The 13,691-nt window shown below is 37.5% G+C and overlaps 2 protein-coding genes across 2 annotated transcripts; one reads left to right on the top strand and one right to left on the bottom strand.

Annotated features, from left to right (window-relative positions):
- Positions 1 to 1,149: 1,149 nt before the first annotated feature.
- LOC143471059 (cyclin-dependent kinases regulatory subunit-like) lies at positions 1,150 to 4,404 on the bottom strand. The gene is made up of 3 exons (XM_076969395.1): positions 3,429 to 4,404; positions 3,151 to 3,278; positions 1,150 to 1,771 (listed from the first exon to the last, which is right to left on the bottom strand). Exons 1-3 carry the CDS (start codon positions 3,482 to 3,484, stop codon positions 1,713 to 1,715), a joined length of 243 nt encoding a protein of 80 aa, XP_076825510.1. The 5' UTR covers positions 3,485 to 4,404; the 3' UTR covers positions 1,150 to 1,712.
- Positions 4,405 to 6,571: 2,167 nt separating this feature from the next.
- On the top strand, positions 6,572 to 10,548 carry LOC143471182 (1-acyl-sn-glycerol-3-phosphate acyltransferase delta-like). Its single transcript, XM_076969574.1, has 9 exons — positions 6,572 to 7,151; positions 7,991 to 8,160; positions 8,551 to 8,712; positions 8,898 to 9,051; positions 9,133 to 9,235; positions 9,364 to 9,439; positions 9,632 to 9,735; positions 9,830 to 9,945; positions 10,098 to 10,548. Exons 1-9 carry the CDS (start codon positions 6,920 to 6,922, stop codon positions 10,148 to 10,150), a joined length of 1,170 nt encoding a protein of 389 aa, XP_076825689.1. The 5' UTR covers positions 6,572 to 6,919; the 3' UTR covers positions 10,151 to 10,548.
- Positions 10,549 to 13,691: the final 3,143 nt, after the last annotated feature.

Genomic DNA, 13,691 nt, shown 5'->3' with positions numbered 1-13,691 from the left:
TACTCAAATTGTGACGTTACTTGCATGGTTGTGCACTTCTGCACTAGACCCACATAGCCTATCTAGACAAAGGCCTAAAGAGTCTACTCTAAGAGTATGATGTAACTTTCTTCTCGCCACATCATAATATTGGGATTGAAAGCCAAAATTAACTCTGTTTCTGCAAAACTTTGTGCTAAGACAAAGACTTTTCTCAGTCCGAGGATAAAGGTAGTTACACCACAATAACCATCCGTTTCTTAATCAACTTATTGTTTGTTGTTGTTGTTACCATGTTACTGAAGCGTATTTCTACTATCAGCTTTTAATTACCACGCTGCATCAGTGCCTAAATTTAACTGTAACACAAATTTTTTCGTTTGTTTTATTGTTATTTGCACGTTGGGTTTAGTTTAGTGGCCGTGCTAACCATTGATCGTCTTTATCATTTGGTTACATAATTCTTGCACGTTTTAAGCCCTTGGGTTTTGCTACTTTTTCCAGTCATTGTCTGCTGGCTAAATTATGATTTTCTACGTTGTAATGGTTAGCATTTGATTTTTCGTTCCCTCACTGACTATGATGAACAAGAAACGACACGAGTTACAATGATGCGTTGCGGCCATTTCACATTACGTGTGTTTATGTTGTACTTTCCGTCTTTTAGCGCCACCTAACATAATTTTCTAAAAATTATTTCTGACACTGGAGGTTGCTTGAAAACCTAAAACACACCTCCTATTCCGCATCAGTTCCACGATTATCATCACAAAATGAATTAAGTTTTGCTTCATCTTTATAGCTTTTAACGTACAACAAACAACGTTCAGGTGTCTAGTTACGTGTTATGCCAATGAGAGCGTTATAAAGGAGATTTGAGGAGTGTTACGTGTTGTTCCATAATACTGTACCTTAAACTTTTTCTTCCCTTCAAATACATGGGAGCGGTCAGCGAAAATAAAACCAAGCTTTTACTTAAGATAAAATAAAGAATCGACACCGAAATCAATTAAAACTAAATCTCAACTTTTGCTGCTGTTTTGAGGTCGATCTCATACCGAGCACAGCAGGGTGGTCCACCACTCTATTGGTGATAGGCTTCCAGCAGCACTTTACACTGTAAAGTGATGATGTATCCTGTGAAGTTTACAGGATAATAAACGACAAAAGTGGCTTCGATCACATTTTATTGGGCAACAATCAAACGGATTTTTCACATAATATCGTTCGAATTTTCGTGTTTACTTCATGCTGCCCATGGTTTTAAGTCCACTTTACGCAATAATACAAGCCACAGATACACTGCAGCATATAGCACATGGGCACTTATAATATCATTAGCACATGGTCTCATGACAATCGCATGTAAAGTTTTGCTAGATTCATCAGTAAAGAGTACCCAGCATTGAATAGCAACTTATGTAGATAAGCCATAGGCGAAGAATGCCCGTTAAAGATAGCGACAGGAAAGTGTCAATAAGGTAAGAGAAGTACAAGGATACTGTGGCAGATATGCAAAAATTAACAACTGCATCGGTCAAGTTGAAATCGTTTCTGCTTTTCCAAAGAAATTCATTCGAAATAATGACGGCAATATGTTTGATTGGGAAGTGACTAAATGGCTGAAATATCCTGGAAAGTTGCAGACATTTAAACATTTTATGCAGCAGCCATATACAAGGAATTCGTCACAAAATAGCACTTAAAGTAGAAAGAGACAAGGAAGTAGAACATCATGAGCAGATCTTCTGCTGCTTGGAGACTTCGCGTCGAAATAGAAGAATATGAGGTTCTGTAATTCATATAACAAGCTCTGATCATGTAAAGATTAATACTAAAACTTTATCAAAATATCTTAGTTATCAATTAGGACTCCACTAACTTTGATTACTATTGACCCGTGGTGGGAAAATTTTGCGACGGCCGACAGCAAGGTTGGCCGCAGTATTGAAAACCATTAAACTAAGCTTAAGCATGCTGAGATTTACGCCCTGTTATTCATCATAAATTTGAATTTGTTAAACTACAGTTGAGACATTGCAAAGTTTATTTACAGAAGAAGTTGCTTATAGCGCGCGTAATTAATCCATTCTTTGGACTTGCAGTTTAAGTTTTGCAGTTTAATACCGGTAACTGGCTGGACGCAGCATCACCAGTGACCACACATAAAAGAGGGGAAAATGCATTATTATGTCATAGTCGAGACGTTTTCAGAAATCAGCCCTGTGTTACGTTTTTTCTTTCTTTTTTTATCCCGTCTCAATCTTTCTGGGCTTTCTTATCACACCTCTGCTGCTCTGTCCCGAGTGGGCTCTTTGCTCTCACATCCCTTATATCTTTATTATCTCGCCTTATCCCTTCTTCTCTCTTGAGTATTCTCAAGGTAGGCAAGTGTTACTATCCCTTTTTTTCTCCATTGTTTCGTTTTGCGCTTTTAGTTTTCTCGCCACTTCTCCACCAGCACCAATGCAACTACCATAAGAGATGAGTTAGGAAATATTATACATATTAGCAGTTTCTGCTTTGCTCCGACAAGGCGCACAAGGGTTACCATCTCTCCTAGTTTGCAACTGGCATTGCAGCTTGCCTGCTGTGTATGTGTGCTGGCTACTTAACCTTGTACTGTGGACTAAATCCCAGACTGTAAGCGAGTGTGCTAAACTACAAACGGTCGTTACAAATGAAAACTGCGTGAGAAAAATCTTAGAATCCCAAAAAATCTTCATGTGACCAAAAAGAATGGTAATCCAAGTTTGAGAAGCCCAAAGAGCCTGGACACTGGTGATACACCTGTTACCAGTAAAGTACAATGACCTCCTTGTAGTAAATGCTTATTTGTGGATCTTGTGATGATTTAACATTGAACAATTATTATCAGAGTTTTTCGAGCAGATTTTTATATTGCTATTGCCAAATAAACGTAAAAATTTTGATAAGAGCAACTCAATTAATTACCAGTAGAAGGAAACTAAGTACTGGCAATTTTCGGTGAGTATGTGCTTGTTATACGAACTGTGCCTTCTGAACTATTTTAGTTGTAATAAAATCAGCGTTTAAATAGATTTAAATAGTCACATAAATAGAACACAAAAATTGGCAAGTACCACACATCCAGATAGCCTCAAAGTACAGCCTTTGCTGTAGAACTAGACAATGACCAGGATCACAAACCTGGATCATGCTTCATGTAATGGATCCATCCTTGGCTCTGCTGAACTCCAAGACTCCTCCACTCAGCTTCAGACATTAGATGAGATTTGGGCACAAGTTTGCTCAGATCTCTCGGAAGCATCACATGCCTGGAAGGACAAAAAGAAGTTTTATTTTCAACAAATTTTGGACAAAAATTATACTATTTATGTTTTATTAAACTATATTAATTATACTATTTGACATGTTTGTGTTGTTATAGTTTTTATTCAAATACAACTGATTACAACTAGTTAAACCTGTATTCATATTTGTCATCGAAGTATTTGTCGGAGTAATAGATCTCGTTTGACATTCTGGTGCTGATGATTGACACAGTAATTTCAAAATAAATCTTGCATCAACAAAAAATCTGAATAAAGAAATAAACATGTTGAAGGAAAAGTATTATAGTACAGTTTGCTTTAAATTTGGCAGCGCTACAGGCCTTTCTGCACCTAGATTTAGCATCCACAAATTCGACAATGTTTTACTATAAAATTCCATTGCAAGTTGCTCAGTTTTAGCTCTCCTATTAATGTTACGCATAACTCTGTTATCACCACGCAAAATGTTAAGTATGTATTGTGTATGGAAAGAACTGGGAAAAGTTATCTGGCTAATAACAGCTAACGGCTAAAAACTTTTAGCGACTAAACATTTTGTTAGCTAAAAGCTAAAAATATACATATAGTAGAGAATTTGGAGCAAAACGTTTGATAAAAACCAATCGATTCATGAAATTGTGCTGCTCTGGTTATCGTTTTAATGCTGCAGTAGTTTGTTTTCCTGATAAACTTTGGAGCCTATCATGGTATATGACATACATCAAGCTTTTTAGAAATAAATGGTATATACTTTTGCATTTAACATGTGACTTGCCATTTTGCGATTATCGCAGCTAGCAACTAAATTCCCAGCCCTAGCATAAAAGATATTGAATCATGTCGTTAATACATTCGCAACCATCAGTATCAGCAGAGTTTGCTGTCCTTCACAATCTGACAGTGAGTTATGGCAAAAATATAATGATTGTAATATTAACCTGTCAACACTACTACATTTACTTCATACAGGTCAACGTCATCTTAGGCCATTTGAGTAGGTAGCCTACTTGTACCTTAGTTTCAGCCATACCATAGGGTTAAAAAATCTGGCTGATTTATGAACATCAACAGTTTTCTGTCCCCCACCATTATGCAAACAATGAAATGAATGATTTTTGGCATGCACTTCACTGCCTGTCCTATTTGCATTGTATATATACGACGGTACAGCGCTGTTGGTATGGATTGCAACCACAAAAAAGAGTACAAATTGAGTAGTTACACAGAGTAGGGCAAATACGAACACAGCACAACTACTAAAAAGCAAATTTTCAAAAATATGGATATTTTGTGCACACATCAAATGCTAAGTCGGTCGTTGAGCTGCTAGGTATGAGGAAGATTTCATGTAGTAGGCTGGGCCATTCAGAGATTTAACTTGTTGTAAAAGCTACATCAGCGATTTGTATGCCTATAGAATATGCTCAGTCAGACTAACAACTAGGTTCCAATGCAGAATGGTCTAATACTACGTACACCAAGTACCAAGTAAGTTAGACTAACTAGTTTTCTTTTCACTTCACTTCTGCAATAAACAAGCGAAAAAACTTATAAAAAACTTGTGTTGTCATGACAGCGCTGACTAGAGTATGGCAGTTTTCGACAAAAATTTTTGCGTGTAAAAACATAAGTTTTTCCGTGATAGTGAGCACTGCCAGACTGCAGAGTTTGGCATATATAGTGGCACTCAATACTGCTTTTCATGAGCTTCAGTGCCGCACTTAAGATGCATTTTTTTGCACATAATAACTATGACTGATCTTCTGTGCACTCAATTTTCAATCGATTTAAAGATTGAGTAAGTCAAACTGTGTAAAAAACTGTATAATTGTGCACACTTCCATTGCATCAGAGCATTTTTGCGCACCGCACTTTTCCTTTTAGGTTGTTTGGCGCACCCAAGATCTTGCTAAAAACGGCCATCATACTCTGCAGTCCGGGAGCACTGCAACCTAAACTCTTTGTTTGGCGTTCAAACAATCAACTTTTCTTTGTTGGTTTTTTATAAATTGACGTGAAGATTGAAAAGTTTGGTGTGAACGTTGATGAATTTCGTCACACGTAGTCAAAGGATCTGTCACACTTTCAGTTTCCACAATCAGGCTATAGGCTATGTCTGCTGCCCCAGATTCTATGCCTAAATGAAAAATCACTCAGAGATTGATAAGGTATGCAGCTAATGATCTCTGCAGTGTAGGCTACTGCTCCTCAGATTAACAGGCCTAGGCCTAAACGATCAGAGGATGAAACAAACGCTGACAAACATAGAACGACTGTTACCGGTACCGGTATTAAGCGTGACCTAGTCTTGTCGATCAGTATAGCCTCCTACCATACGGTAATTTATGAGCTTAAGGTAAAAAAGTATAAATACTGAACAATTTCAGAAAAATACAAGGAAAAAGATATGCATTAGGGTACAATAAAAACCGCAAATTCTAAAATAACATCCGCAGATCAGAATCGCGAGCATTTTCTGGAATTGCCTTCAAATCTGCGCTCAGTTAGTAACTTTAACGTGATTGGTTAATTTAATCAGGTGCCAAAATTGTGTTTCCAATTATAAATTAAGCTACCATTCTTGAAGTTGATTTAAAAACTTTGCGATTTAAAAAGTTCAGGCTAAAAATATTTTATTCAACATTTGTTAAAAATTTCATTATTTTATAAATTTTTTTCATTTATATACTTTGTACTTTTAATATCTGAAAAAACTAACAGCAAAATCGAAATTTTTTTGGAAACACGTTAATGGGACAACTCAATAAACATGTAATGAAGTTAAAATTTTGGCAAACGTTATGTTAGCATTTTTGTTATTTTGCAGGTTTTATTTACCCCTCTCACTTAAATTTGTGTAGTACGAAAGTGTTAACAGAGATGTTGAAAATAATCTCAGAAGGGAGAGGGTTTGCCAAAGAACGATGTCATAGGAAAAATAGAATTTTTTTTTTCTCGTACTGCTGTCACTATATTATGGTTCCACCAGGCATAATAATCATCACATAGAAGGCACAACTGGTGAAAACCAAAGTTATTGTCTGCCGACTTTTCATTAACCCATTCAGGTTAACTTTATCTGGGCAATGGGGGTAATAGGAAACAGGAGTCACGTTTTCGATAATTTTAGAAATAGAATGCAAAAAAAACGTGTCGTGCTATTGTTATTGATTAATTATTGAAACGTCATAAAATTAATGAAATGTCAACAAAAATAGGTTTCTCTTTTTCATCAGCTGACCCTTATATTTCGTGATTATGTAACTATTTTTCATAATTTACAGAGGAGTTGCTTACTGGCACATTCATTTTACTTCTAACTGCTGCTATAATGGATGTTTAACGTAGACTCACAAAAGGAAACCTCATACGCAATTGACAGGTAATACGATGGAAACGAACATCATAAAATGGACTAGCCTACAGACTATGTTACTCCAAAGAGGAGAAAATGTTCTGTTTGTACAGCTTGACTTTGCAACAGCAAAGAATCATTCAGAGCAAGGTCTTGAAAACCACAGCGTATTGTGTTTAAAGGGCAGCTTGCCACTTGTCTTCATTTATAACGGTAATTGTGGACCTTGGTAGATCTACATACTGACTTGAAGCTATGAGTCCAAAATTAAACTGCATTTACAGCATTTATGAAGATAGGAGAGAGGCCTTTATATAAATTTGCATTAGAAAACAACAAAATGCGATTAGTTAGCTTCTTGAAAGGCAATATTATGACAACCATTCTTCTGATATACTTGTTTCTTGCGAGTGGTCTGATGATAAATTCTCTACAGCTCCTAGCGCTGCCCTTTTGGTTTCTGAGATGTAAAAGAATCTACAGTTTTTTCGTTGGAAAACTAAACTACATGATATTCTGTTGTAAGTTGAATTTTTAATTTACTTTGAATAAACCAATACATTGCTATATTCGTAAAAGTAAGCGGGACCCCCAAAAAATAATAAATCATGTTAAAAAATGCTTCTTTGTTATATGATTTATTTTTGTTTTCATAATCTGCTATAGTCCTTCCAACATTGGTCTTTGTTTGTTTACTCGTATCCACAGGTGGGCAGTTGGTACTTTAAAAGTACCGTCGGTAACGGTACTGGTACTTGGCAAAAAAATGTATCGACGGTTCCGGTATTCGGTACTATTTTCAAAAAGTAATTCGGTACTTTGTCGGTACTCGGTACCGGTACTTTTGTGTAAAAGATGCGGCTACAAATGCAATGTTTACCGCTATTTTGCCCCTGGTAAAGGTTACTCCAGGTCAAAACATATGTGACGTTAATCGCTTGCAATTTTGCTTGACATTTCTAGATTAAAAAAGATAAACTAATGCAGAAATTAGTATTAAAGATTGATTAAAAAGTATTTTTGAAAACATAGGCTACTTGTTAAAATTTTGAAACTATCATTTGAAAAGTACCGAGTACCGGGACCGACAGAAATTTCTTGAAAAAAGTAATTCGGTACAGAGATTCGGCACTTTTATTCAAAAGTACCGACGGTACCGGTATCGGTACTAAAAAGTACCGCGTTACAGTAATTCGGTATAGGCCTAGTTCCGCGGTACTGCCCACCTATGCTCGTATCTAAAACTTATCTTATAGGATAGGTGATAATATTATTTTGTGCTGAATGTTTGGAATAAGCCTAATGTTATAATTTTTTTTAAATGCTTTATATGGAAAGACGCTGCACGTTTTCTATTTAGGGCCCATCTGTATAGCTCAGTGGTGGGCTAACATCGAAATTCACAACATAAGCTCACCGGAAGGATTTCAAAAAGCCGGCAAAGAAAGAGCACTGGTTGTGCAAAACCACAAATCGCAGCTCGATTGGGTCGCCGCATTTTTAGTGGCCGATTCCATCAGCTTGTTAGAGGTATACGGATTGCTGGTAGCCCACTGATACGGTAAAAAGTGGGCTATAAATATATATAGGAAACGTGATGGGAGAAAAACCACAATAAACGGTGCAATTGTAAATCTACACTTGTTGCAAAAAAAATTCAATATCCCACCTTGTCATGATGAAGCTAACCCGAGTGGGTATCGAAACGTTGGCAGAAAGAAATTTCTGTATTTTACTGGTTGTGTTTCGTGTTTGATGCTAACAGGCTATGCCTGGTGGCAACTACATAGAGTTTTTGATAAACAGCATCATCACTTAGGCGGGCATAACATATATACTTTTGACGGTGTTAATTACAAATTTCCCAATATAATGTTGGAAACGAAAAACAAACTAATACCATGTTGTGTTTCCATTCAGCAATCAAAAGCAATTGTCAAGAAGCTCGTGAAATATGTTCCCGTGTTCGGGTTCAGTGTTTGGTTCCTTGATTTCATCTTCCTTGAGCGGAGAATGGATCGAGACAAGCCGACTATAGAGAAAGTTACGAAAAGCCTCAAGGAAAATGATGGATTGTACAACGTGAGCTGCTTCGAACCTGCAGACCTACATACTTTTGACTGACAACTGTATTGTATTTCGAACAATTTTTCAAAGTTTACTTAGTTTCTATTTCTACATGAAGTTTTTACCTGATGTACAAGTGTGTAAGTTAACCCAGTTCTAAAGTTTACAAAATAAATTGACTTTTGTTTTTGCGGCAACAGATTTTGATGTTTCCTGAAGGCACGCGGTTTACTCCGGCCCGGCACAAACGAAGTCAGGAATACGCTTTAAAGAACGGAATTCAACCGTTGAAATGTCACCTTGTGCCTCGAACAAAGGGTTTTGTCATGGTCACACAAGAGCTTCGCAATTCCTGTAGCCTACATTTGTTTGCTTCTGGTTAATGTTGCTATCTAGTATGTTTATTGTTGTTGCAAAGTTGGAATTTATGTGCAGTAGAGATGCTTTATGATGCAACAGTATGCGTTAGAGGAAGAAAGAACCCGACTTTTTTGGACATGCTTCAAGGTAAACCAGCCATCATCGATTATTTTGTCAGGTTAGTGCTGTAATGCAAGCATTTGAATCAGTGTGACCTTTAATGTAAACATTACCTCTAGCCTATGACTATCGCACAAAACGTGGCGAAAACATAACTAATCCTTGTAAATTGCTTCATATTGTCAGGAGAGTATCTTTAGCGGAAGTCCCGAAAGACGAAAGTACCTGCAAGCAATATTTATATGATGTCTACCAGGAAAAGGTGCAGCTGCTATACAAATCTTAATATTTTAAAAAAATCGTGTAATATATTGCATTTTGAAAAAAAGTGTTTCAAATAATATTCTTAACATTATCTTTAGGTGTATTTTTGGGAATCCTATTTTGTTTTAGGAAACATGATTAGGTTCCAGTATAAATTAAGAAAGTAGGCTGCTGTATTTATAATTCACAGGATAGACTTTTCGAACATCATCTACAACATGAAGAGTTTCCTTTCGGTAAATCTGACCCTAAATACTCAACTTACATTTCCAAGAAACTTCCCAAACGCCAACCGTAAGTATTCAATCGTGGTCTGTGAGCGAATACACGAATAGTGTCGTCACAATCGCAGCGGATACTGATCCAACGTCACTGTGTTATTATACAGACCTCTATATGTTGTTCTGTGCTTGTCGGTTCTTAGTGTCATGCAGCTGATTTACTTCGTTTATTTTGCGTTGACAACGGGGGTGTTAGGTGTTCTGGTCGCCATATTTCTTATCGGTGAGTGTTTATCGATTATATAATTATTAATAGAGACAAAAAATGTGCCCTCAAATCCCATGCCTTGATTTAAAATGCGTTAATTTTGAAATTATCCGAGTTATTTATACTTTGCATTTCACATTGTAGCCTGGTATTTATTTTTTTTTCAGTGGTTTCGATTTTCCTTCTCTTTGTAAAGATTTTGACTCCGAAATCAACGTAAATGCGATTGCGGAGAAAAAGAATTTCGGGGTCACCAATTAAAGGATCAGAACAAAAAAATTGAAACTGATGAAGCTTGTTTTTGCAAAATCGTCAAGTCTACTGAATCAAAGGGGTTTGGCAAAGCGATAAGTGCTTGCAACAAATATGATTGGCGCTAGATGTCGCCAACAAGCTATGAAAAAACGTTGATCGCAGGACGCAACAACACTGCAATGTCGACTTTAAGTTTGCAAATAAATGCACATTACGTCGTAAAAACGTCTTTACAACCTGGTGTTATGCGTAAAGGACGTGATGATAAGTGCGCGAAATGACGAGCTTGGGCAGCTTATGAGCTGTTGCACGCAGGTTGAAATACAAATATATCCCGGCTGTAAAGTTTACGTTAATAAATCATATTATGCAGTCATAATGTTACAAAAACACATATTGTGACGAGCGGTATGTATAAATTCGGTGACACTTAATTACTGAGCAGCTTTTAAGGTCTGCAGGAGGCGTTGGTCGGGTTATTATTCTTTAATTGAGGTGATTGAAAAGTAATGACTTTTTACAACCTTACATGACGAAGGTCACCTTGGTGGCAGAGTCAAGCGAGTCCAAAACGATTTCGTACATAACTGACATTAATTCGAGTCACCTGATAACAGGAGACTCCCACGCAACTGTGTGACGTCAAAAAGCTGGGCGGAATTTTTGCAACAAACTGACGCTTTGTCACGTCTACTTTTCAGGTTTTAGGCTATAGCCTAAATATGGACGTCAATTCTAACGACTAGTTGAACTGGATATTTTTCACAAAGTATTTACAAAAAATATGGTGGACTTGCAGCAAAAAACATGGAAATTGTTTTAATCCAAGCAGTGAAATCATTTTGCATTTCATACTACTGTATATCCCCTCTAGCCTAAAACTATGACAGTCCGCGCCTCAAAGGCACAAAGAATGCTAATGGTAGTGCTAAAGGCTCTGATGCTTGCCTTAAACACTTTACTAGAACAGACGGAAATAAGTACAGCGTATGATTGATGAAGACTGTGTGACGCGGCACTGAAGTGTTTATGGATTTTGGATTGACCACGAAAATATTTTCTGGCTGTAATAACCAGGTATAACAGATAGGAGTCTGCTACTGGAACAGACCTGTGTGATTTCATATATAACCTTTTGCCTTTGCCTTGTTTGGTTGGGAGCCATTAGACAGGCCAAGATATTTTTCACCAATTTTTCGTTTTTAAAAGCTTAAACTTTTTCTACCGGGGATGTGCTTCCCGTTTGCAAAAGACCTTCCCTTTAAGGAAGCAGTTTAATACGAGAATCCATCTTTCTTACGTCTAAGTTTCAGATCAAAGATCGCCGGTGAAAAGAAATGACGCGCGACCTCAAAAAAAAAACAGTTCGAAGACTTTCATGGAGGCGACGCGTTTAACACGTCATAGAGGAAACGAAGCGTGTCGGGAACCACATAATGTGGCCCTTTTAAGAAAAAGTGATCTTTGGTGTGTACACAACTTGCCATACTGGCTTCGTAACGGCTTGTAAGAGATGACACAGTGTCCTAGTACGTAAACAGAACTCAATTCAAGGGCAAAGGAAAGATTGGAAAGCAATCAAGAACTGTACATGAGGAACGACCGCGTGCTTCCGTTATAACCGTTGTCTGGTTGATGCAGTGTCTGTAATGTTGATATATTGCGTCTATTTGATAAGACGACCTGCGATCTAAGCTTGTTTCCAGCACGCGCGCATGATCTAGCCTGCTGAAACGTATCTACACATGTGTTTGTGATGTCACTAACGTTTCCTGTATTGACTCACAAATGATTTCAGTTGCGGACAGGAGGGAAATTCAAGCCAAAACATCCGATACCGTTGCCAGCGTTCGAAGGAAATAGTTTAATTGCTGGTAATGCTTTTAGCCGACAGACACTGTTTCAAGGTAAAATTATCTTTGTGTTATAGGCTTTCGTGTACTGAGGCCTTATAGCGTCACAATCTACAGCGATTTTGACGTAACAAAGAGTAAAAGCATAATCTTAGCCGCGGGGTTAATCTGGCAAACCTGAGGCTTAAACAAATGCACATAGAAACATCATTGTTTGCGGTTATCAATAGACTTGTTCATATTGTTTCGTCATATCGTCACAAAGGCAATTATGAATACTGCGATGTCATAAAAGCGTTCGTCTGAAACTGTACGGAGCACGCCCATTTAGACAATATCAGCTACAATCTATGACCGACCTTAATTGTTAACAGGTAAATAGTTAACGTAATGACGTCTTGAGCGAGTATTTCACGGTGTCGACGTCAAGCAGTCCGTTGTTGATAATGGTCGGTCAGGTTAGGAGAACGGGTATGCAAAAAGTTGATTTTGTTGTTATGGGTTAAATGCTACCCAAATTAGAAGCTAGGTTTAGGCTGTGCCGCGGTGTTACGTCCAACCTGGGTTAAGAAAGCAACTGATGAGAATAGCTTTAAATACCCAATTTTTATCTGTAAAATGCACTCATTTTTTTATAAGAAATCAGAGTAAGTTATCTGGTAACTCAACATTTAGTTCTTGACTTCCTGTGATGTCTGTAAAATTGTTGTCGTCAAGTTTTTTAACTTAATCTGATAAAGTAAAACTTTTCTTTAACCTAAGCTAACGTTTACTGAGGTGGTGCCTATTTGGCAGTTTCAGTTCACAGAATGACAGTCAAAAGTGAATTTAATTGCAAACGTTTTGAACAAGAACGTGTAATTTCATGTCTGTTGCATTTTAAACAACAACGAAACAAAATAGCAAGTTTAAAACGCAAAAAATTTCGTGCATTTTAATTGACAATAGTTTCCTAGTTTTCTGGGAAAGCTTCGTGCAGTATCGTATAGAAACGTTCATGCAGTCACAGCCAAATATATTTGATGGGAAACCTTGCGGTCTGTGGGTATCTAATTCGACAAAAGTCGTTTTAACCTTCTTGTTGTTCGGTTATCGCGTATTAATAGCTGCGTCCTTTATAGAACGGGGGTCACGTCATCGTTAAATTCAACGCAACAGTTGGTAGGTTGGGGGGCTTAAACGTCACCGTGGCCTCTAACTTTGAAATGTGTGACTTTCCTCTCCACTACGTCATTGCAACCTGCGTGCAGCTCGTCTTCACGTTTCCGTCAAATCTCAACGTTGATTGGCTTATCAAACATTTGACAACATTGCGCCAGCTAAATACGTCACAATGGTCATTCATCCGCTTTCTTTGCTGTCGACACAGCGAGGAAATGTTATTCAGTTACTATTAACTCATTGTGATGTAACAATGACTATAACACTCGCGCGTTAGTTGTCAATTTGAAAATTTCTGTTTTGAAAGTGAAACCGTTTCAGCAGGATCCAGCACAGCGCCATAAAACAAGTAAATTTCATCATTTTAATGCAGGCTCAACTGCAGTGGTAGCATGTGGGCTTTAGGGTAGACTGGCAGCTACGTTAAAAACTTCGTCGTAAGCGCCTGTGCCAGTTCCAGTGCCTTTACAATTCAGATTCGTGTGTAATGAT

This window comes from Clavelina lepadiformis, chromosome 9 (genome assembly GCF_947623445.1).
Source record: "Clavelina lepadiformis chromosome 9, kaClaLepa1.1, whole genome shotgun sequence".
NCBI lineage: Eukaryota > Metazoa > Chordata > Ascidiacea > Aplousobranchia > Clavelinidae > Clavelina > Clavelina lepadiformis.
The sequence above is the reverse complement of the archived record's forward strand: the minus strand, read 5'-3'. Positions and strand labels throughout refer to the sequence as shown.

What these genes read in the sequence shown, in the direction of transcription:
- LOC143471059 (XM_076969395.1), bottom strand. Translation starts at nt 3,484, where the DNA reads ATGTCAAACGAGATCTATTACTCCGACAAATACTTCGATGACAAATAT. An exon ending in GATGACAAATATGAATACAG is followed by an intron (nt 3,279 to 3,428) that starts GTTTAACTAGTT and finishes TTGTCCTTCCAG; the next exon opens with GCATGTGATGCTTCCGAGAG. An exon ending in TTACATGAAGCATGATCCAG is followed by an intron (nt 1,772 to 3,150) that starts GTTTGTGATCCT and finishes TATGAATTACAG; the next exon opens with AACCTCATATTCTTCTATTT.
- LOC143471182 (XM_076969574.1), top strand. Translation starts at nt 6,920, where the DNA reads ATGAAGATAGGAGAGAGGCCTTTATATAAATTTGCATTAGAAAACAAC. An exon ending in ACAAGAGCTTCGCAATTCCT is followed by an intron (nt 9,052 to 9,132) that starts GTAGCCTACATT and finishes ATTTATGTGCAG; the next exon opens with TAGAGATGCTTTATGATGCA. An exon ending in GGTCGCCATATTTCTTATCG is followed by an intron (nt 9,946 to 10,097) that starts GTGAGTGTTTAT and finishes TTTTTTTTTCAG; the next exon opens with TGGTTTCGATTTTCCTTCTC.